The sequence below is a fragment of the Rhipicephalus microplus genome, chromosome X (genome assembly GCF_043290135.1).
Source record: "Rhipicephalus microplus isolate Deutch F79 chromosome X, USDA_Rmic, whole genome shotgun sequence".
NCBI classification, from domain to species: domain Eukaryota; kingdom Metazoa; phylum Arthropoda; class Arachnida; order Ixodida; family Ixodidae; genus Rhipicephalus; species Rhipicephalus microplus.
The window spans coordinates 51,233,378-51,257,063 of record NC_134710.1 but is presented as its reverse complement, the minus strand read 5'-3'; the positions used below and the strand labels follow the sequence as shown (position 1 = coordinate 51,257,063).

Below are 23,686 nucleotides of genomic sequence, written 5' to 3'. Positions count from 1 at the left end.
CATTATATTCATTATTCCATTATATCGATTGTAACAGTTTGTGGCAATGTATGCTCAGATGGGCGCACACCTATAAGCATGCAAAGAAGGAAACCACCTCGCGACCCAATGTACCGCTACGCGACCACGCGTGCAGTGGAAAATAAACACAGTCGAGCCTCATTAATTTGAACACGCTTAATTCGAACTTTTGGTTAATTCAAACTCACACTGAGGTCCTGTCAAAGTTACTTGTATTTCAATGGGCGAAAACGCCCTGTAATTCGAACGCGCAAGAGCTTGCTACGGTTAATTCGAACATACCGCGCTCCGAAAAAGCTCTCAGCACCATGCCCGATCTCGCGGCAGCACCTCTCAACGCGGCGTGCGAAGAAGGAAAAGAAGAAAAGGAAAGAAAAGACTGTGGCGGATTGTTTGTTCTCTCTCAAACGCCGATCTGCGATGCGCCTGTACCACGCTTCTCCCTTTTTCGTCTCTGCACGTAGAGACCCTTCTCCTTTCAAGGCCGCGCGCGGAGGGAGAGAGAGAGAGAGAGAGAAAAAAAAAGAAAGCTGTCGCGGAGAGTTCTTTTTTTTCGGTGCAGAGGGTAGCAGCGAAAACGCACTCGTTGACGTCGTCTTTAAAGCGCGAAAAGGAAAATCGCTTTGCACTGCGGCGCCGCTTCTTGGTCATGTGAACCACTGAGCGCTTCCTCAATCCTCTTCGCTGGCTGTGTGAGGAGGACGGCTCTCTCGACCGCGCGCGGCGCGGCTGTAAGGTCGGCGCGGTAGTTTTGAAAAAGCCGGGCTGAACGAGCTTCAAGCTTCGCAGAAAACAATGTACTTAACACACTACGTTTGGTTCATTTTTTTATAGACTATTTGATAGACTAATTTAGTTTGTTATATCAATTTACCGGTCAATTTTACTTCACTACAACGAGGTTTAAAATGCATGGTTCTCCATGAAGCTTTCAAGGATAATTTCATTTATATCGTTATATCCATTATTCCGTTATATCCCCTTAGGTTATAACGAGGTTTGAGTGTATATAGTGGTCGATTCCAGGCTATTCTTATCATTTAGTGCTCACAACTTGCTGATTCTGCACGAGCAATTGTACTGCTAAAGTGCAATAAGACAATGAGAAAGGTGTCACTACAAAACAGTGGTGGCTTTGATCTATGCAAATCCAGACATAACCAAATCCAAACAAGACAGGAAGATTGATATGTGAAGTGATAAGCCCTTGGCATCCTCTGTTCGAGCACTGTTCGTTCCAGACAGCATCAAAAGCAGATAGCTCACCTCAAGAGCATAATTTCCTTGCTCGCTTTTGCCTTTGGGCGTGTAGATTCTGACTAAAACGCCGTCATCCGAAGTTCCTTCAACATAATCATACTCGCCCAGAACAAAGGCCACCAGGTAGGTGGGCATCTTCGGGGTTGTGGCAAATGTGATCATGTGCAGCATTGGGTCTCCAGGGCAGTCAAGATCCAAGACGACATTCTGGATTGAAATATGTACAAAAGCACATAAATTAACAACCACAACATGCATTATAGAACAACAGCTCGGCAGAATACATATGTACAAGGTAACAACATAAAAATATACTTTTGCAAGAGTATACTTATTAACACGCTGTAGGAGAGCACGCTCACCCATTTTCCTTTCCTTAATTGTGGCACAAACCGGTCACTTGGGAAGGGACACCACCTTTTCTCGGGATCCCTTCCACCCCGCAAACAGCTCGCACAACTCTCTGCTTCCCTCATCAAAGGAAAGGCTGCTTTTCTGTGGCAAGGGCAACAACCCATGCCGGGGGAGGGGGGAGGAGCCAGCAGAGGTGAACAAAACAGCCAGGCGGACAGGGAGACAGGCTCTCTTGCCCTGGCGGTCACTGTGACCCGCGAGCTAACTATCAACGAAAGGAGTAAGCTCTAACATTTATGCGTTATTGAAGATGTAGCAATAAGGAGTTGTTTGGTGACATAGCCTTTTGCCTTATTCACCTGAACTCGTAGCTGCAATAGCTCGTGCTGTGAAAAGGGGACGTTAACACGTGCACAGCACGGCACGACTGTGTCCGGCATGAAGTGGCCCCCCTCGACGCATGATCTTCAAAAATTTCACCTAGCTACAATTCGTATCACACTGTACGTGCTGTTAGGTACCGCACCTGAGCTTACAAAAGGAGCGGCGTTTTTTCGATCCTCGCACAAGTCTTCAAACGGCTGCTGGTCTATATCCGCCATGTATTGTCCCGCCTAGCCGGAGGGTGAGGCATAGTGCCGCTGAGACGGCGTAGGCCGTTTCGCGAGAGGACAAGTGTTTACGCGGTAGCAAATTCTTCCTTGGAAAGGACAGCTGCGGAAGTTGCAAATCGCCCCGCTCGAGCGAGAAGTTCGGCAGACCAATGTCAACAAAATACGAAAAATATATTTTTGAAAATTTTGACGTCACACGAGGAGATTTCGGCACGAAATTTAAGTGAAACTTCAGTCTTAATTTCCTTCGTTAATGATGAACTTACAATAGTGAAACTTATGGCATTAGAGGTCTTAGAGTACAGTTTATCAAGCTAAGCCAAGTGACCGTTTCTCTTTCATGCTCTTTTAAGTATACTCGGCTCTGCTGCATCTTCCATCTCGACGTGATTGCCATCATAGCAATGTCCGGAAGCAAGCCTTGCCGAAATGCTTAAAGAGGCCCTGCAAAACTTTTTCAAGTAGCCAAGAAATGGTTTCACTAAGGAGCTTATTGCCTCACGAATTCACTGCCACAAAAATATTTAAAATTTGTCCAGTACGAACGGAGTTACGAAGATTTGTTGCACATTGCAATTGCATTCTCTATTCTCTTGTCTCGACGAAAGCACTGGAAGCTAAGCAGGGAGGAATGGCGCGAGGAAAGAGAATATGTCTTTTGTCTCTCAACTACGCAACTGTTCAGTGAGATCTCGCGCACACGCGTGGACAAGTCACGGCCTCCTTCAGTGGGCCCAGTAATGACTGAGCATACCAGGCTTAAATCGGCCAATGGCTGATACATTGGCTGTGACTAGTGAATTTTTAGCTTGTAATGTCGTTTGTCGAGAGAAGAAAAAGCAATGTTTAGCTGACTTTAAGAATTTACTGTGAATTCCAGGCCACATGCCATGCTATAATATTTGGCTCGCCATGTGGTAGCCTCAACTAGCGATCGACAGCGTTTCCTGACCACGCTCAAAAAGTGTTGCAGGTATCCTTTTACGTGGTATTGGGTGAAGCAGAGGGAAATATGAAGAATCCACAACTATAAGCAATGTGTAATCTTGATAAGCAATGTGTAATCTTGAGCAAACTGCTTCGGTGTGCATGTGGCCTGGCACAGTTGTAAGCATACTGAACACTTTTAATAGGCGACAAACCAAACACAAATGCCACCGTTTCGCCAAGTGCCCCGCACAAGCATGTTGCCTTACGAACAAAGGCAGCTCGCCATCGTCACGTCCATGTGCGGTCAGAATTGGAGTGGACATCAATCATGACAAATGTGTGCGTGTACAGTAACCGCACAGGCAGTGATGACATTAGCATTAGTTTACAATGTGCTGCACTCAACTCGGGACAAACAGCTTCATGCGGCGTGTAGGTGGAGATTTCCGTGTAGTCGTGCATTCTTTATAAGCACACGCATCAGGAAAATTGGGAATAGTCGAGCAGTCTTCCGCCACAGCCTTTGTGTTACGTGCGTGACATCGTTTTCAAACGCTCCGTGCCAGAGAGCATGTAGTTAAGCGAGTTACATGTCAGGTCACGAATGTATTCACAAGAGCATGGGCGTGCACCAGAATGCCCAAGTGTACTGGGAGGCAGTGAAGCTATTTCGGATGTGGCTGTGGCCATTCGACCGTTTAAGTGCAAGAAAAGCCGGACGAATTGGCGGTCTCTAGATAGTCCGAAGCACCCGAACTTGACTGTAGGATATACTGCCACAGCCACAGAAACATTGGACCCAGTTTGTCTTAGCTTGGCTACTATTGCGTCGTGTGCAGGTACACCAGGAATAGAGTTTCCTGCAAATACACTAGATGAATAACATATTGCCGCGCCCGAAACAAAGAACGGAAACGATGTGCGCGCCAACAGCCTCGTGAAAAGAGGGACTGAAGAAGACGACGTGCTTTTGTTTTGCTCGCCTGCTCCTGGCTCCTGCATAAAAACACACGCCGTCGGTTCTCGGACTCAACGTCTCGGTGCACTGCTTACGTTGAACCGCGACAATATGCTGTTGGGCTTGTTGGTGTATAACTGGGTAGGCATGCAACATGAAAGAAGAAGTCTATGTCCCTTCTTTCGTCTTCTTTCATGTTTCAAGCCAACGATGTCCTACACTAGAGGCAAATAAGGTGTTTAGTGTCTGGGAGCTCAGACGCACGGCGCTTCAGCTAGCATAGGAATGATGGGTAGTACACAAATATGTCTAATCTTCGTTCTTTCAGCTCTGTTTGGCTATGGGTGGCCTTGAGCAGCGTTGTCATGAGACGACAATCAACAAATGTTCAGCAGTCACGGTTCACCATCTTTACCTTTTAGGCTCACCAATTCAAATCAGGTCCCGAAGTCCACAATGGTTTGTTCTTTTATTTGAAACAAAGCCAAAATACAACAATAAAAAAAATCCACAAGTGTATTGGAAGCCCACAAGCATGAAGACTAGGCAAGTTTGTGTGCTACCCATTATTCCTATCGTGGCTGAATGATCGCATTGACGAAGTCCCCTCTGGTTAACTATAGGAAACTCCATGACACCAGGTAGACTGCAATATCATTTTCAATGGGGGAAACTCAATTAGTTTTATTTCTGAAGGTCGGCCTGCACTCTGGGCAAAGGTTGGATGCACACTCGTCAAATTTTGAGGAAATGCAGCAGAATGTAGCAGCCAAGGCACTTGCGCACAGTTTGGAGCAGCGATAGCATCACTGTGTTCATCAATTGTTCCTGGAAACATTTATTTCATCCAATAACATTAAGTATCCGATTATTTAAGAAAACTTAATCCAAAGACATCAACCATTCCTGTTTATATGGAATTTTCAGGCTGCACCTTCAAGGTGTGGAGGATTTGAGCTTAAAGAGCATGAAGCAAACTTTCCCTTTTTTTTTACTTTATTATCTACCCTAACGCTGCACTTGTTTCAACAGGCATGAAATATTGCAATCATGTTTGCAAGATGGTCTTTTCAATCAGTTGCATTCTTTTTAGCACAAGTTTTTATTCTACTGGAAAGAAAAGAAAAAGCACAAATACTGTAGCATTTGCTTTGTTATACCCGGTGTCTTGGCAAATGTGACAGTTAATTCAAGGCTCAAATGCATTACAAGACAATTCAAGCTCAAGTAAATAATCAAATTTGTATTACGGTGTTGGAGAGAGCCGTGTAGCCCTTGGGGACGATGAGTGTTAGATCAAAGGACGCCTTCAAGGCTGGTTCATCCCAGCAAGGAAAAGCTCGTCGAGCATCAGTCGGCTAAGAAAGAGAGAAATAACAGCATACACTCAGTTAAACTTTAAGTATCCAAGACAAGTGCATCGGCAAATGTTTGAGTTATTTGCCAATCTGTGCCACATTGATCTAAACAGAAACTAAGTTTAAAAGAGTCATGGTCTGAATTGACAAATATTCAGTGTAGATTAAGACAATGAAACAAAGAGAGAGACAAGCTTATCACAAATGTACTGTAATAGTACAAAACACACAGAATAAAGAGAACATATAGAGCTTAAGTTCAAGCATTTTTAAAAGAAGACTGCAAAAAATTTTTCGCCCCAGATTTTCAGCTCCATTGAAAGACGAAATACTGGATGCTAAAATTGATAAATACAACTTTCATATCATGCATAAACTAGTGAAAAATAATGAATTTAATGCATGTTCACAAACTGCTGCGTATAGTGGGCACGTCATGAACTAATGTGGGCTACAAAAGAGAGGTGGAGGAAGAAACTAGCAGGACAAAAAGAATGCACCTTGCTTCCACCACAAGGACGTTACACGTCATGACCTCCTAGCGCGCTTGCAATCTTCGAAAAATACAGCCAACTGTAGAAGCGTGCAATCTTCTTGCTTTTGCTGTGGGGACTCTTGATGTCACAGCCTGCTAGCAAGTTTAATTTCCTCAAAAAATACAGACAACTGTTACAAAATATGTAAAATAAACTGTTTATTGGAAAAGTCTTGTCTTCCAAGTAGAATGTCAATGTTTTTATTCTTTTCTCTATTTTTGCTCAGTATCCCTTTAAAGGGACACTAAGAGGGACTATTACGTCGACGTTGATTATTGAAATAGCGGTCGAGAAACCTAGTAGTTTTACTTTTGTGCCAAGGAAGTGCTTATTTTGAAATAAAATCACGTTTTAGTGGTCCGCATCGGGTTAGCGCACTTCAAATTACCCACTGAACCGTCTCACGTCACTGTTGCCGTGTACAATGTTGCCCAGATTTACTGCACAGCCGCCGACACTAGTAGCAGCAGAACAAAAGCTTCGGGAGCCACAGCAGAAACAACAGCTGCCATTGGCTCCGAGATGGCAGATGTGTTTTGGTTCAACAGGGCCCCGCTAGATGGCATGACCTGCCCCGTTTAACTAGGCAAAAATTAAATTTTCGCACCACACGCACCATTCTCCACAGTAACGTCTGGCAAACCGGTTCTTTTTTTTTTCCATGAATCAAACAGAAACGAACAAGAAGCATATTATTACGTTTCTTGATGCACGGAAGGTTCTTTATTTAGTGCACCTAGTTCAATTACTAGTGAACAATTGTAGGTGGTTCATCTAACATCATCAGGATTATTTTAAATATGTACTATCGTAGCGCATGTGCTTACGAGAATTTACCTTACTTAATTTCTCGGTAAGTAGGCCACCGCTGTTTATAATATTGTCATTTTAAAGGTTGCCGTACATTGAGCTTTTACTCTCACGTAAATTGTTATTTGATTTTAGTGTCCCTTTCCCATCAGGAAATGAAAAACATTAAAGGAGCACTGACATAAAATTTCGAAGGCAAGATAGTGGGATAGATTTATGTAAAGATATTGCCACCTGCATGTAATGGGTTGAGAGCAAGAGCGAGTCTCGCCCTAGAAAAGAGAAGAAGCACACGATCAAGTTCTTCTCTTTTCTAGGGTCAGAGCCGCTCTTTCTTTCAACCCATTTCGCAACCTGCAAAAGCATTATCACTTTTTCAGCCGGGCGAGCAATCGATGTACAAGACGACGAACGGCATCTCAACGTACTTTGTGTCTCTGAAGATAGCATCACACTTCCTCATCGAGCAAGCATCATAGTCAAAGTCACATGCAGTAATTTGGGCGATGGTGAAGCGGTGACCGAAACAAATATAGAGCACCTACTAAAACAAGGAATTTGTGTAGCTAAAAGTGTCATACAGATTCCTGGTGGCCGATCGCAGTTGCATGTTACCAACTTTAGCAACGAGCAACGCCAACTCTTCCGCGGCACTTTTGCAGCGGAAGAGTTTTGCCGCGGAATCGCTTTTGCCAACGAAGAAGCAAAGGCTAGCAAGTGTTTCACATCGAAAGCAACAGACACCACTGATGCGACACTCGGTCATATCGACATCAATCCTGCGCTGTCGCCTGATAATCAGACTGCGCTGCGCATGCTATTCGAATTCAGGTCCTGCTTCACAAGTTTCTCAAAAGTGCACCAGACATTCATCACTTGGCATGGGATAATCACGTACGACGACACAAACCCGATCAACTAGCCCCCGTACCGCATGTCGACAAAAGAATGCAAAGCGATATGTACAAAAGTCCGAGAGATGCTTGACGATGGTTATCATCGAACTATCCAACAGTCCGTGGTTGTCTCCTGTCGTCCTTGTCAAAAAGAATGAATGCACACTACCCTTTGGATCGACTACCAGAAGCTTAACAATGTGACCAAAAAAGACGTGTACCCGATGCCGCATATCGACTACTTGTTGGATAGACTTCGCCATGCCCACTATTTCTCTTTTCTCAATCTAAAAAGTGGGCACTGGCAAATTGAGGTAAATGAGCGAGACTACGAGGAAACAACCTTTGTGACACCAGAAAGCCTCTACCAATTTTCTGCTTTCCTTGTCTAACTCCGTAATCATGAGTTGCAATTCGTCCCCTGAGTTACTCAGCAATGCAATGTCATCAGCGAAGTGCAGGTTACTAAGGTACTCTCCATTAACTCTTATCCCTAATGTTCCCATTTTAGGCTTCTGAAAACCTCCTGTAAGCACATGGTAAGCACGCGTGGAGTTCAGTTGGTACTAAAAAAAATCTTATTCACATTGATACATGAACTACATAATTTCATTTGCAAGTAAGTCAAGTGAAGAGTTTATAAATGAGAAAATGCTTTCAAACATTTGGGACAATATGAAGTAACAATAGAATGGCAGCTAAAAAAAAATTCACCTCAAAATGAGTGACACCTCCAAACTTGTCTTCACCATTTTGTCCTTTATATTTTACCCAGTAAAAGCCTTTCAACTTTCCATTCATTTCACCTGAATAGGATATTACAAGCTTTCCAGTGCCTGGGGTTAGCACAGTGTCAAACTTTATAGTGATCCTCTCTTCTTCCTTGGATGCGGCGATGCTGCTCACCTTGTGTTCTGCATGACACCATAAAACACAACAGCTTTTCATCACATTTATACAGGCCACAACTGCACAAATGTAACACCGAAGCGTCAAAGTTTTAATGCACAACAGCGAAAATACACTGCTTCCAACAATGTTCCACGCACCGATGTATATCACAAGAGTGGAAGCTTGGGCTAGTTGGTGCGTAGTCATATTTGCAAGATTGTTTCAGCGCGCGAACAAAGGAAAAAGGACAGGGTAGACAGAAAGAGCGCTGACTTCCAACTAACTTTATTTCACAGAGTGGCAAAACTATATACATCTAAAAAGGATGATTACAGAGCATGAAGGTAAAAAGCAAGCCTAACCTACACATCAGTAACAAAGCACGTGTGACGGGTCCTCTATTGCCTTAAAGCCAAGCCAGGTAATCACGTTCTATCCGAAGCCGGAAAAAAAAACACACTTGCTGGAAGATAAATGCATAAGCACTTCATTGGTTGCTTTATCACAGGCTGAACGTGATTACCTGACTGGGCTTTAAGGCAATAGAGTACCCGTATCACGTGCTTTGTTACTGATGTGTAAATTAGGCTTGCTTTTTACCTTCATGCTCTGTAATCATCCTTTTTAGACGTATATGTTATTGCCACTCTGTGAAATAAGTTAGTTGAAAGTCAGTGCTCTCTCTGTCTATCCTGTCCTTTTTCCTTTGTTCATGCGCTGAAACAACCTTGCAGATGTATATCAAAGTGCATTAGGAAAAAAAAATAATAAGACTGCACAAGAACAATGCCAATAATAGTGCTCCAGCGACACTTGGGACAATATGGGTCGCAATAGTGCATCAAGCAGTGCAAAACTACAACAGACAACTCTCACAGCAAAAAAAAAAGTAATAATAATGGGGGCGGGGCTTTTACATTTAAAAGAAAAAGCAGGGAGGTTAACCATAGTTCCACCATACACTTCACACGTCAATACCATTAAAAAAACGAATTCCACCAACATTGACACCCGCGCTCTCACATCATAAAACATGCAAGGAAAACGGTAAGTTGGTTTCGAGAAAAATGGGCCTGATTCCAACAGCAGCACTTCCAACTCATTTTGCTAGCTCAGCTCCGAGCCCACAAGATGAAAAACACCAGGCCTGTGCAGAAGGCACAGCACAGTCATATCGAAAGCAAGAACGACCTTTCAGAGCCTTTTCTAAACACTCATTGGATAACTGCTGCAAGCACATTTGCTTGCAAGCCCACTACGGCCTTAATAATAAATATTTTAGGGTAGTAGGCTGGCATTCACTATGATATTTTTCGTTATTCTTCTGAGAAGCACGGTATCTGCTAAACTATTGCAAGAAATTTTGTGCCCATTGTTCATGCAGTGGCTGACGACGATGCGGAATGCCTGAAGTGGGTAAGTGCCACAATTAATAGCTGAACAAAAACAAGCTTTTGTAATGGGCCGAATCATTGGACGACCCACTCGTTACACTATTCACCTTGTGCGACGACTGTTTGTTCTTTCACTGTTTTAAAACGCTTTATAAGTCGTATCAACGCAATTGCTTTCTCGACATCAAACCTGCCTAAGGCAAGTTTGCCGATAAGTCCCAAGCATTGGCGTGCCTCAGTGGTAGAATACCGGGCTGACACTCAGCAGACCCGGGTTCGAGTCCCACTGTGTCCTTGCTACTAAATTTTTTCGCTCATTTCGCGTGATAAAATAAAAGTCTAGCCAAGACTTTTATTTTACTATTTTGTGCCAAGAAGGTGGCCTGGCTTGACCTTCAGGGCACTGGTTAGACCCTCTACCTCCCATGTATTTCAAGGCCTTGGTAAGACCCCTTTTCTCTGGAACTTCTCTATATAAAGAATTTAGGTGCGTTTCATTTTATTCGTTAGCGTTTTTTTCTTGCAAAAGAGCAAGAAATACAACTGTATTTCAAGTGCTGACATTTTTGTGACTTTTTTAGCAAAGCAATTAACTATCATTTTTAAAACAAAACTGCAAATCAAGTAATTTGTCATTATTTTTTAAATAAAACTGCAAAGAAAAAAAGCTATTTCGCATACACACGCCACTTTAGTCTAGTAGCTTTGTAATAATGTTTGGTTTATTCTGGTAAAAAATCAACCTTCAGTTTTTCAAGATGTTATGATTATGGGCCGTATGTAACAAAAAACCAATCATGCTATCAATAGCTAAAAAGAAAAAACAAGTTCATTTCATGTTTCAAGGAATGCACTAAATTTATTTAATAGCAACCTGCCATATAGTCATCACACAAATAAGCTTTTTCTTTGTTTTCTTGTTTTCTTTGCTCATTGGCTTCGGTTGTCGCATCTTTCATCTCCCTATTGGCCATACAATGTCAATGGCAGTCAATCTCACAGTGTTGTGCCTCAGTGTTATGCCAAATGGTCTTCAGAAGAATTAATGGAGTCTCGCTTCAGTTTGCAGTCAAAGCATGTTGATTTCTAATTATACTAGGCTTTTTTTTTTTAGCCTGCTAGGCTTGGAAAAGCTAACGCTTCGAATTTTTAAACAATTCACTTGAAAGCTCAGGTTGTGCACAACAGTCTGAGAAACTGGGGGGCTTGGCTGCTTGTCAGTGGATCTTAAAAGCATGGTCCTTTTGGCTATTTCGAAATGCGTAAAAATGTGTGGTGCATTGAATATTGTTGAGAAAGGTCACATTTTTCGATGGAGGAAAAATGTTTATGTCCATGTGCTTAGATTTAGGTGCACATTAAAGAACCCCCAGTGGTCGAAATTTCCGAAGCCCTATACTATGGTCTCTCTCATAATCATATCGTGGTTTTGGGACGTTAAACCCCAGATATTATTATTATTATTATTATTAGCAAGGGCATATCATTCTAAAGAAGTAAAAAACCAATTTTTTTATTTTACCCAACCCTGTGTCTTTAAAGGAGTACTGAAACAAATTTCAAATATTTCCAGGTAGTTGCTCTAAATAAAAGTGCGGGTGTTCATGCTAGCAAGACAATGCTAGCATGAATTGGCTCTCTGGCAATGTGACATTATCAGTTCACCTCAAGGAGCGGAGTTGCACGTCCTAAATGTTTCTTCCCCTGTGGTCTTCACGCACGACATAAATTTTGCAAACCCAGTGAACTGTGTTGACAAGTAATGATAATGTCCGTTGAAGTGCGGCTGCCTTGCAGATGCTGGATGACAACTTTAAAATTGAAGTAAAATATTTTGTCCGCATTGTCTGGCTCCGGTGTGTAAAGAGTAATGACAGTACATGCCATGGAAACAAAAATATAACTTTTGGGGTGCCTCCAAATCTTGTCAGAACTCCTTTAGAGATTAAAAAACCCTTATATCTCTAGCAATCATATATTCTTCGTACTCTTAAAACTAGGCAACTTTGCTAATGTAATGCCTCCTATATTTCATTCAATGCCAGTGCAAACGCGCACTCTTTAACGGGAGGCATCGGTTCGCCTCAGTTCAGAGAGTGGTCATGATGCGACGCCACCGGAGGGGTAGGGCTGCTTGCATCCCACGTGCTGCCAAGCGCTTTCCCATGGAAATGCGACAGACGTGTGTCGCTCTCCAATATCATAAGTCTGCCAGATTCGTTCCTTCATGCTCCTTCTTTGTGACTGGAAGCAATGCCGCCACCACCTGACAGAGCTAGTTATGCAGCAGCGTCACCGTGACGCGTCCTATTGGTTGCCCGCATAGTGCCACGAATGGCGACACGCTATCTCAAAACACCGTATCACTTACAGAGCCAGCATGACTACCAACACTGTAATCACGAGGAATGCTAGATGCTGCCCCACAGATATGTACACAACTGAATGATATATGGGATTTAACGTCCCAAAACCACCATATGATTATGAGAGACGCCGCAGTAGAGGGCACCGGAAATTTTGACCACCTGGGGTTCTTTAACGTGCACCCAAATATGAGCACATCCGCCTACAACATTTCCGCCTCCATCGGAAATGCAGCCGCCACAGCGCGGATTCGATCCCGCGACTTGCGGGTCAGCAGCCGAGTACCTTAGCCATTAAACCACCGCGGCAAGGCTGTACACAACGGAACAAAAAATTACTATATATTATTCTCGTCGTCGGACACTGCATTCCCCATAAACACAAAGCACATGCAAAGGCTAGGCGATGGGCAAGAGCAGGAAAGAGCAAGAGGAGAGGGTGCTGAACATACGGATCGGGCGCATCTGGCTGGCATTGATAAAATATAGGAGGCACTGGCTAATGTATGCCACTACTGCTGCAGTTAATTTCACAACATACCACACCTGCAGCTACCTCCTAATGGCAAGCATGATGAAACAACATCGTACTTCCATACCTCGTGTTAGCAAGTACTACATTAGACCTCTTCTGAACTTTCTGATGTCAGCTTACCTGCAAAGCTAAACTGACCAGAAAGTTCCTCCAGCATTTTTCAGAAATGGAAGCACTTCCTGACCCTTGGAGCCATAAATAAAAAGCCAACTTATTGCCCAAGCGCTAAATGCATACTGGCTATTTTACCTTCTTGTATGAGTACAGCTCTTAAATAAATGCCTCACAATATGCAACTTTTTGGTTAGGGCACTGAAAAGGATAACCATCACCTATGCTTGCCTTAGCTTGAAAAATGTATGAACCCATGTAGCAAATACATCGGCACTCGTGTGAAGTATAAACTTGCATATATAATTAATAAACTCACACGTAGAATGTGAGCAATACGGGGCAAACAGCAGGTGCAGTGTTGTGATTAATCAAAGCCATTTTGAGGCAACTTCGGGAACAGATAAAACCCTGCTTTGGTGCAGCACATCAGCCATTTACAGAAGTTACTATTCCCACGCTTTCAAACACAAATTTTCTCTCTATTAGGGAGCAGCTGTATCATATTTAGTGAAATACACATATGCACACATGAATGCAAGTTTATTATTAAAATCCTCATATATAATAATAATAATAACAATAATAATAATAATAATAATAATAATAATAATAATAATAATAATAATAATAATAAGTGCTTTTTGTGTCCAAAAACACAATATGAATGTGAGAGGCGACATAGCGAAGGGCTCTGGAAATTTAGATTGTCTGGTCTTCACTAACGAGCATCGACAATAGCACAGCACACGATCCTCTAGCATTCCCCCTCCACTGAAATGCGACCGCCACAGCAGGTATTGAACCCACAACCTTCAGGTCAGCCGCCGAGCACCGTAACTACCACACCACCACTACAAACTAAAGATAAAAATCAACTGACTGCCATTCGTATTTTGATGTTCAACCCTCAATTTTTTTTAAAAAAGGCATTGACATTCAATTTCAAGGTCAAGATATGTCCTTCATTTGATTGTTCAGTATGTGAAAGTATTTTTGACCAAATTTGAATGACGTGTATCACCTGGAAGTTATTTTATTTTGAACGCAAAGAGCGTACGAAATCTCAAAGGGGCTTTCAGCACCCTGCAGCATCGACAATACTGTGATGTGGTCGGTGTGCTGCACACTATCCTGCGGAGTGAGTGAGTAACAACTTTATTAGTCGAAGGGGTGAGGGGTAAGGGAGGCTAAGCCACGAAGGCTGCCAGGCGGACGAAGCGTTAGTAGCAATGACGTCAACGACCCGAGCATTTCTATCATGGTGCAGACTGTCACCAACCCCTCGAAGCTCTCTGTCTGTTCATGTCTGACTTTCTATGTCATGAAATTACAAGACGCACCCTAACACACTGCCAAGAAAAGACAGGCAAAAGGAAGGCGCATGATTCCACATGTGCTCCTCATTCAGCATCTCGGGGAACTATTGTCAGCAGCAGCTGTGTTGTTGGAAGCATGGAAAAGGCAGAATGACTGTCTCGATCATTATACGCTAGGTACACGTCAGCATGACCTCAAGCAATCAAAGTGAAGTAGTGTATAGATCATTATCATCACTAATAAGTAGCATGCATTTAACAAGTAACACAGCATAAACGGGATACTGACCAAAAATTGGAAAAGCTAACAAAAACATCGAAATTCTACTCGGAAGATGCAGCTCTTCCGATAAACGGTTTATTTCCCATGTTTTTGTCCAGTTGGCTGTACTTTTGATGGACTGCCAGTGCACGGTGGCTGCACACGAGTGCATCGTCACTATCCCTGAAACGCATGCTTGTTCGTGTCCTTTTCCCTTAATCCACCTCTCCTTCCATGCCACTCTCCCCCTTCCACAAAAGTGCTGATGCTTACCATGGCCTGAACATTGTTCACATTTGGTGATGTTCGTAGTGGTTTTGAGAACCATAGGGGGAGCTAAATGAGTTCAGAGACACAGGCGACAGCTGACATGATTGGCTTTCCCGGTTCGGGCGTGTGTGACATCACTAAGCGTCGACCCCTCTAGCTCACAGCGTGGCTGCTAGACACAGCAGTTTGTGAAAAACGCATTAAATTGCTAAAATTTCGTTTCAGCATCTCTTAAATAGTGAACTTTAGTTCGTCTCTACACTTCTCTGCACTACCGTAATACCAGGTTACTGCAGTCATGACTGTGAGAAGCTGGATAGGTGGGGCCATCTGGTGGCGCAGAGAAGAACCTGGCAAGCACGAAATGGTTACTGTAACACCAAACGTATTTTCTTTCTCTGCTGGTGTGGATAATCTATACTATATAGACACCTTCCCCTATACGGGAATGGTGTGCACTGTAAACGTTTCTAATTTAGCTAACTGAGACACACCAGCGACCATTGCCCAAGCAGCGTCCCCAGGCACCTCCTCGTTGCTGCTTGAAACGGCTTCGTTTTTCAATTGCTGTTTTATAAATAGTTGAAGTGGAAATAATTTGCATCCATAAATTCTGACCATAGTAACGAATTAACCCCTTCAGCTGTGCATTTTTTTAAAAGAGAAGTAACTTGTGTTTCTTCTTGATTTCGCTTTAGTACAACCTCAAAAGCACAAAAATACCATTTTCTGACCGCAGTGTCACTTTACAAGAAAAATGGCACCATGTTGTTTTGTAGATATAGGACACCAGGACACTAACACTAAGACTGTAAAGTAAAATATGGTGAATTTAAATATGTATTTACTTTTACCCTGTTCGCATGTTTAATCGTTGGGCAACAAGCATGCAGCAATGACTATTTGTTACGGTGTCTAAAGGCCAACTCCAGCGATTTTTTCACCATGTCAGAATAATGGTGCTTTTATGTTCCTGAAAAACTCTTGTCATGCACTCAATAACTTAAATGCTCGAAAATTTTAAAAAATACTTTTAATTAGCGAAAAGTGCAATACCGAGATCCAAACCCAACCGAGCGTGCTTTTACGTGCGACGTAACCCTTTGCCCGAACCACGGCAGGGCTAGACAGCACCTGCACGCACTTCTTTCCTTATGGCCTTCTCACCCATCGCCAATACAATGAGAGAGTCTCTGAGTATGTTTAGCCACCCATCCGCGGTAGGGGCGCAGTGATCCTGACCTTGCATCTTCTGCGCCGCGCACACAACACAAGGGTGTTTGTCTGTGTGAAATCGTGGAATGCGGGTTGTCAACGGAGAGTGGGAGGGGGATTATTAAATAAATCCGTGATAGAGGGAGGATCGTCTACTCACAAAAAAAAAACTAATCTTACCAGACAGCTTGCCCCTTAATGTAGGTATGTATGTGCTCGTGGATAATACAAGCTGAAACTCAGTAAAAATGCAGAAGAATCGGCTAATGAGAGGCATAATTCAAGAGGCATAAAGCACTGGCAATGATCAGAGAGAAAGATAAACAATGCTGCACCTGTTCTGCAAGCAGAGAGCACCAAATACTTTTGGCCCTCAGTCTCGATGGACAACATCCGTCGTCGCAATTAAAGGGACCCTGAACGGTTTCGACGATTTTTTACAAACACATTGGGCTGGTATACCAAGTCCCAAGGGTAATTAGAGACGTATTTGATCTCTGCATAAACTGTGTAAAAGATTACAATGCTTTAAAGCTGTGAATCACTCTAAATCGCTGCAACTCGGCCAAACATGTTTTCAACCGCCCATACACCAAGCGGCACGCTCTGCCCTACTGACATCGTTTCCAGCTGATCTGATTGGATGTGAAACGTGCAGTAGAGACTGCTAGTATCGGATCGGCGGCGGGATTGATGCGTATGCGGTCTCATGCCACATCGTGATGCAGGCGCCATGAAAGCCGAGCTTAGCTCCGAGTGCTCGAAGGAAGAGTTGAGGAGAGTTGAGGGCAAAAGGCGGAGCGGAGGAGGGTACTTATTTAGTAATTGTAGCTCAGTTAATAATGGGCGTTTCAATTGAGCTCTGGTGCCAATCATTTGTTCCAGTAGTAGTCTAATCAAAAACGAATGTGAAAAAACCGTTTCAGAAAACCTTTAAGAGGTGTCGCTCACAGAATGACCAACACGCCTTCCCTTTGCTAGTTATTTTCTATTTTTCTTTATTTTTCCCGAATACATTTAGAGTGGTTTTCAGGGCTAAAAGCTGCTGTCTGCAGCCTGAAAACTCTTTGAAACACGTGCGTGTGTTGTATATCTAAAGGCTAAAAAAACTGCATGTAAGAAGAAAGTAAAAAAAAAAGAGAGGACCCTTGCTGCTGAATAACCCCTTCGGATGGCACGCACAGAGTGTGGTGGTGTGCATTGTCAAGGCGTAACCACCACCTGGAAATATTGATTCCAGAGACCCTAATCCCTTTTGCATTCCTTTGTATGCAAGCCACGTCCATGAAGAATGCGAAGTAGTACGCAGCTGCTTACGCTCGCAAGCCGCTTGCCCCAGAACTAAAACTCTAGTGCAAATCAGTTCTGTGCTATTCTTCGAGTTCGTAGAAGAACATGTTTAGAAATAGAAACTGACAACATTACAACTTTTCGGAAAGTCGCTTTTGCTTCTAAAAAATCTGTATAAATTATTTTGTGGCTTAATGCTACAAGCAGGTTGTAGTCGATTTCCGTATATCTCTAGTGTGGCTTGCTTTATTCTAGGATTTACCCACCACGGCTGCATTTCATTCGGTGCTTTGTAGACTCCAGAATATGGTCCTACAACCTTCTGTGCATGCAGCACATACATGTATAAGCTGTGTGAAGGTGTATTGCTGTGTTTCGTCAAGGCCGCTCGATCGCCGTGCTTTTGTATCGCAAGTCTCAATCGAGAAAAGCACCCGGTGTTTCTTCTCACCACTTCCCAAACAATACTGAGCTGTGCGCCAAGTGACAAAAGAATATTACGAGATACAACCTCCTCGTCAACGACAAGTGTTGCACCATCATTCAAAATGTGGGAAGGTGCAGCAATTGCTGGAAGAAGAGAAAAAGGCGTCCCAATATTATCCCGAAAGCAAGCACCGTGCGTGTGTTAAGAAAATTGCAACAGATGTACAGAAAGGAGAGAAAAAGGCCGTGTTTCTTTTGCATCAAATAGAATGTGATGGAAGAAAGCATTTAGCGTACCCAGACAAACTTGTAATGGGTGTGTGATATGGCGCTTTCTGTCACGAAAAGGCTACGATCATCCGCGCACTTGGGGCTTGTGACACTGCCAGCAAAGTGTAGCAAAGAACACTTTTTAGAGGTATATAAGTCCAAGCCCAGCATCATGAGGTAAGAGCAATGCCATAAACCATTTGTGCATCTTCAACGATTAGGCACCTTGTTTTTCAACGCAGAGTGAGTAGAAAAGCTTGCCTGAATTCATGTGCTGGCGTTGCGCATGCTGCACGGAGCGGTGGATGAAGGTCAGGGTTGCAGCGCCCCCCTTACAGTAGTGGCCTGAGGCATGTACTACACCCGATGCGAAGGCCGCAAGAAGCGAGCGCGCAGGTGCAGTCTAGCCCAGCCGTGCCTGAACCTGCCTGAATGCGCATATTGCCCGTCAGATGGCACTACCTGTCCGTGCTGTCCAAGTTTGTGCTTGCAGTTATCGGCTAAAACACTTACTCTGTTATGGTGACTATATCGTGAATCGTGTGCGGCCCACAACGCAACACCACTTGCCATCTATTGCACGCCCACCAACACAGAAAAGGAAATCGCACGCTCAACCAAGGAAGTGCCAACCAAACCCACACAATCCATAGCAGACAAGCAGACGCTGTAGTGGCACATTAGTTCTGTCACTTTCGCCAGGCAAAACTCAACGTCACACACACAAAGTTGCCATTAATTCTGGCAAGAAGGTGAGCGTTTAGAGGAAAGCTATAAAATTCATTTGAAAAGAATCTGCAAAACTCTCAAGCCTGCAATTCGGCATGAAGGGCGCAGACGTGCAAGTGAACGTACTCAGTGAATTTCATCGAGATTCATTGACCTCGAAAAATCGCCAGAGCTGGCCTTTAAAAAAAAGTCCATTTTTGCGATCGTGACGCACAACTCCTCATTGCAGTTTAATGGCCGCCGCATAATTATTGGCCGCTTTCTAAGTTGCGGAATCCTGCTTTGTTGCACTAAACTTATTTCCGCACATGCCTGCAAGGGCAAACTGGTTGAACTGTACTCATCGTCGTCATCTTCTAGCTCCATCACACATCATTCGTATAGTGCAGCAAATTAATTCTAATTAATTACGTATTATCTCATTGTTGGAGATGCCTTACATATTGTCTAAGTACTTTGGGGACGTTTCTCGACTAGAATAACATGAAAGCGAAACCTGTCACAACAGCTAGAGCACTTACTAGCCTGAATGCATTCAAAACTTTGACAACCAGTGAGCCTTGATGTACTATATTTAGGACAAAGATTTCCCATTACTGCAAACAACATATTATGAAGGACTTACTTTGTAAATAGTAAGCTAAGCATTTCAGAAAAAACACGAAGAAATATGATAGCTATGATAGTTAATCAGTGAGGTATCATCAAATAATAGATGGCGGCAAATGTCTTTTTTTTTTTTGCCTTCCACCACCTTGCTTTCCTCTTTTCAGGGCTCCAAAGATGACAATAACAAAAAAATTACTACCCATGTTTGTACAAGTGTACTGGGGTTGGCCCAGACACCTCTTTCGATTTCGGAGTTAATTTTGTTACAATTCGCAGCAAAAGTTTCATCGTGTCCTTTCTATAGGACACCAGGACCAATAGCGTCAAAACAAGCACTCTGCATAACCTCTTCACAAAGTTAATTAGAATGAACAGTACTAGAAGCAATTTCAATGGGAAAGAAAACACAAGGTGTTCTGTTCAAGCACATACACGTACTGCTCGCTGTAGATAGCGAAATCAGTCAAGGCTCCAAAAATACAAAAACCACCAATTATTATTCTCCCTAATTTCACAATAGTTATAGACTATATTTACTTGATTTGATATTGTGATGCCAGAGAATGAGACAGTAATAGTCATTGAAAACAATTTTCGCAGTACAGGGTAGTTAGCATTGCTTAACAGGGGTGTAAACCCCCCCCCCCTTACCTTACATTTTTAGGCAGGAAAAATTTGCATCTTTAATCACCACTGAATGAATTCCATAGTCCTGTACCACTAAGAAGGCAGAGGTCATTTCAAAAGCAGATGCACACAAGCCTGCACCAAGGAGCGCGTGCTCTACATTGACGTCGCGACCCAGACGGATGGCGACTCTCACGCTGAAGAACATAGTCGAGCACATGCGCGAGTGTTTATTTGCGGAGGCAATCGGCTGCTGCACTTTGGTCGCCTAGGCTATGCCTCTCTTAAGTTGTAGGCTGTAGACATGGAGTAGAATGGTGGAAAAAAAACTATGCACACACAGGTTTGATCAATGATTTGTATCGAGTGCCTGCCGCATTGGTTTCCTCCAAAAGACTGCTAAAATGATGTTTTGGCAATAGTTTCAAGCTATGCATGAGATTTTTGCCAAAATGTAGCAGGATGCAGCGGGTTTCACAACATGGCACAGTTTGGCACAATCAGCGCAGCTATCACATCACTGCAGGCGCTGCCTGTGGTACACCTGGGGGCAAAAACTTCAATTATACGAGCTGCCCTGTCACGTGACCATAAACTAGTGTACGCAGTCAACAATTTTCCTGTTAGTATTGAAATATTGTTTGATTCTTTATAGTAAATAATAGTGCTCCATAAAAATGTACTTATAGGCCTGCATTAGTTGTGCGCAATAAAGTGGCACTGCATTCGCATGATATAATGATACCGTGCACGTCAGCGCATCTAGAGTAAATTTTCTACGCGCTCATGAAACCGTGCATGCCATTTCCATGTCACCGAGCTTTTGGAGTGACCCGGTTTTTTTTAACCTACACTTTCTCTTAGAAATGACGCACAGTGACTTTTTCGGTGACTTTACTTGGCTTGTGTGTCGAGAGAGTAACAACAATTGGACAAGCCATCCACGACACAGGCGCATCAACCTTGGGCGCAGGCAACACAATGTAAATACAGGGAAGGTGTATAAAGCCACATAGTCTCACTGTAATGACTTGTTATTTTCAAAAATAGTTGTAAAGCTCACAATAATGTGGTTAAACATAGTTAAAAGAACTCCTGCAAAAGCAGAATGACAGCATGCACAAGTCGCTAGAAGGGCTACCGGCATCATTACCAATTCTCCGCATTGCTGGTCAAAAAGGCATGTCGATGTTCAGAGCCTTTCAAATTGTAAAATCTGCTTATAAAATAACTACGTGTTTTTGAGAGTACTACCGTAGCTGCGAACACTGCGAAAAGAAAGCTTTTGGTTGTGCCGAAAAAAATCAGCTGTCGGTCTCTTTAGGCTAGCACATTCAATTTGACCAAAAAAATTGTTTACTTTTACAAGAACACTGGGCATGCGAAAAAAATGCAGCCCAATCACAACAAAAGCTGAAAGAGCGACATTTGTATGGCCCCTTATATACTCTTTTGGGGCTACTAATACATGCACACTTACAAGGTACCCACTGTGCAATAAATCAATTTGTCAAGTTGGGAAGCACCCACCACGCCCTTATTCGTCATTCGACAGAGAAGCGAGTTACCTGCAACACATCTGTTAAGCATTATGTGCACTTTATTTGTGTGGTGGCTGATGCAAAGAATTATGGCCTTTGTAATGGGTTGGAAGATTTACCACTAGCTACGTAATTTCCACTGTGACGTGCTGTTATTTTACTTTCTTAACCAAGCAATATTATATACTTTAACATGAGAAAGGGCACTTTATTGAGGTCATAAGAAAACAAATCATGGGGGCCTTATAGGCTTCTTTGGTAACTAATACAAGTACACTCGCAAGGTACCCACTACACCATAATTTTTGTGAAGTACGGAAGCATCTAATATGCCATTATTCATTTTCTCGAAGAGGCACGATACGAGTGACACATCTGAAAGGCATTACGGGCACTTTGCAGATGCTGTGGCTGAAGAAGAATTATGGCTAAGCCTTTCGTAATGGGTTGGAAGCATTCAACAACCCACCACTTATGCAATTTGCATTATGCGACGCCTGGTTACCTGATTTGCATTGTTTGACTTTTGGTTGTTACCTTACTCTTCTGCCACGTTATATTACATATGTTGTCGCCCGACATGAAGCTTGTATAGGACCTCCTTGCGAAGAAGCTACAAGCACCAAGAGAATCTGGGGTAGAATACTGGGTTGCCATGAAAAGGACCCAGGATCTAACAAGGTTCCATGCCCGATTTTTTTTTTTTCTTTCTTATTTCACACGAATGCAGTTACGGACACCGGCGGAGGCAGCCAACAACTACGTCACTGAAAATGGCTGCTGTTATGTTCTCAAACACCTCTTGCTATAAATTGGCATGGCCCTTCTACAGAACTCAAACACCCACTACCACATTTTTTTTTAGTTTCGCATGAGTTTGTATACATGCACATGTAAAGACACAAGATAGAATATGCGAAAAGGTTGGTTGATTTCACTCGCCCTTAAAAAAAACCTTCTGACTATACCCCTGGAACTGAGGCATGTTTGGGCAAAGTATGCCAGTAAGCCATCCGTTTCATCGTAACTGCCTATGTGGCTAGTGCACAGTAATCATACAGCAAAACATTTTCATTTTCTGTCAGTACAATCACATGTTGGAAAGCAACAAATGTGTCAAATATCAAAGGCTAGCCTAAATGGTACACAAAAAGCTGGCAAAGAGCAATCAATCAATGACACTTTTGATCCCAATATGGCTTCACCATTGGCTGATGTCCGTGCTAAAATTGATTTGGATTAGTTTGGGCTATGCGGCAGCAATCCAAAATCAAAAAATTATCTTTTATCTACTCTAATCGTGATCAGAAGTGATTGTGTAACACTAATGTAAACAGCATGAGAGAACTGGGAATCTACTCAAACACTAATGGACACTGCAAAATAGTCAGCGCCCCCCTTGCGTACGCTCTGGAAATACTGCAGGAATGTTTTCTGGCTATACCTTCTCGCTCCCAGACTGATTGTCTAGCTCCAAGCACATAGATGCCTCTACATTCCAGCAAAGTGTGAGAGCACCACAAGCGCTTTTCAAAACTCACTGCAAGAAAACATTCAACGTCACATCTCATCGAGTGCCCCCCACCCCATACAAGAGAACAGAAGACATGAATGATATTGTAAGTAATTTAGCGACACTTAGGAACCCCTAAAAACGCTCACACATTCCCACTCACTTCTACTCAAGAACTACACACAGATTGTTCTTGATTTTTTGCTCATGCACACCTTTGTCTTTTCATTTTCTCTGAACATCTTCCTGTAAGTATGCAAGATGGTCAGTCACGCGCAATAAACAGTTGGCAGTGAGCACTGTGTGATTCTTGAGTGGAAGCGAATGTAAATGTGCTAGTGTTTTTAGGGGTTCCTAAGTTGCAGTAAATTACAATATGGCAAATTACCAACTAGCCTAACAACAACTTTTAATAAAGAGACACGAAATAAGGAAAAGGCAGGGGTTAATGGCAAAAAAACACTTTTTTGGCTGGTCTGTGGTAGAGGCCATTTGGTGAGAAATAAACTTGCTCTCGCATGCGCAGAAACTATTTTGCATGCTGTCCATTGTTCACAAGAATAAAAACAACCCATTCATAC

The 23,686-nt window shown here is 42.9% G+C and overlaps 1 protein-coding gene across 1 annotated transcript in view; it reads right to left on the bottom strand.

Annotated features, from left to right (window-relative positions):
* Positions 1-23,686, bottom strand: part of Psa (puromycin-sensitive aminopeptidase) — an 87,278-nt gene that overhangs the window by 62,339 nt on the left and 1,253 nt on the right. The window contains exons 4-6 of the mRNA XM_037427139.2: positions 8,452-8,651; positions 5,388-5,495; positions 1,288-1,488 (exon numbers count right to left, since the gene is read on the bottom strand). Of these exons, the coding sequence (XP_037283036.1) occupies positions 1,288-1,488; positions 5,388-5,495; positions 8,452-8,651 (509 nt within the window). The remainder of the gene's footprint in view (positions 1-1,287; positions 1,489-5,387; positions 5,496-8,451; positions 8,652-23,686) is intronic.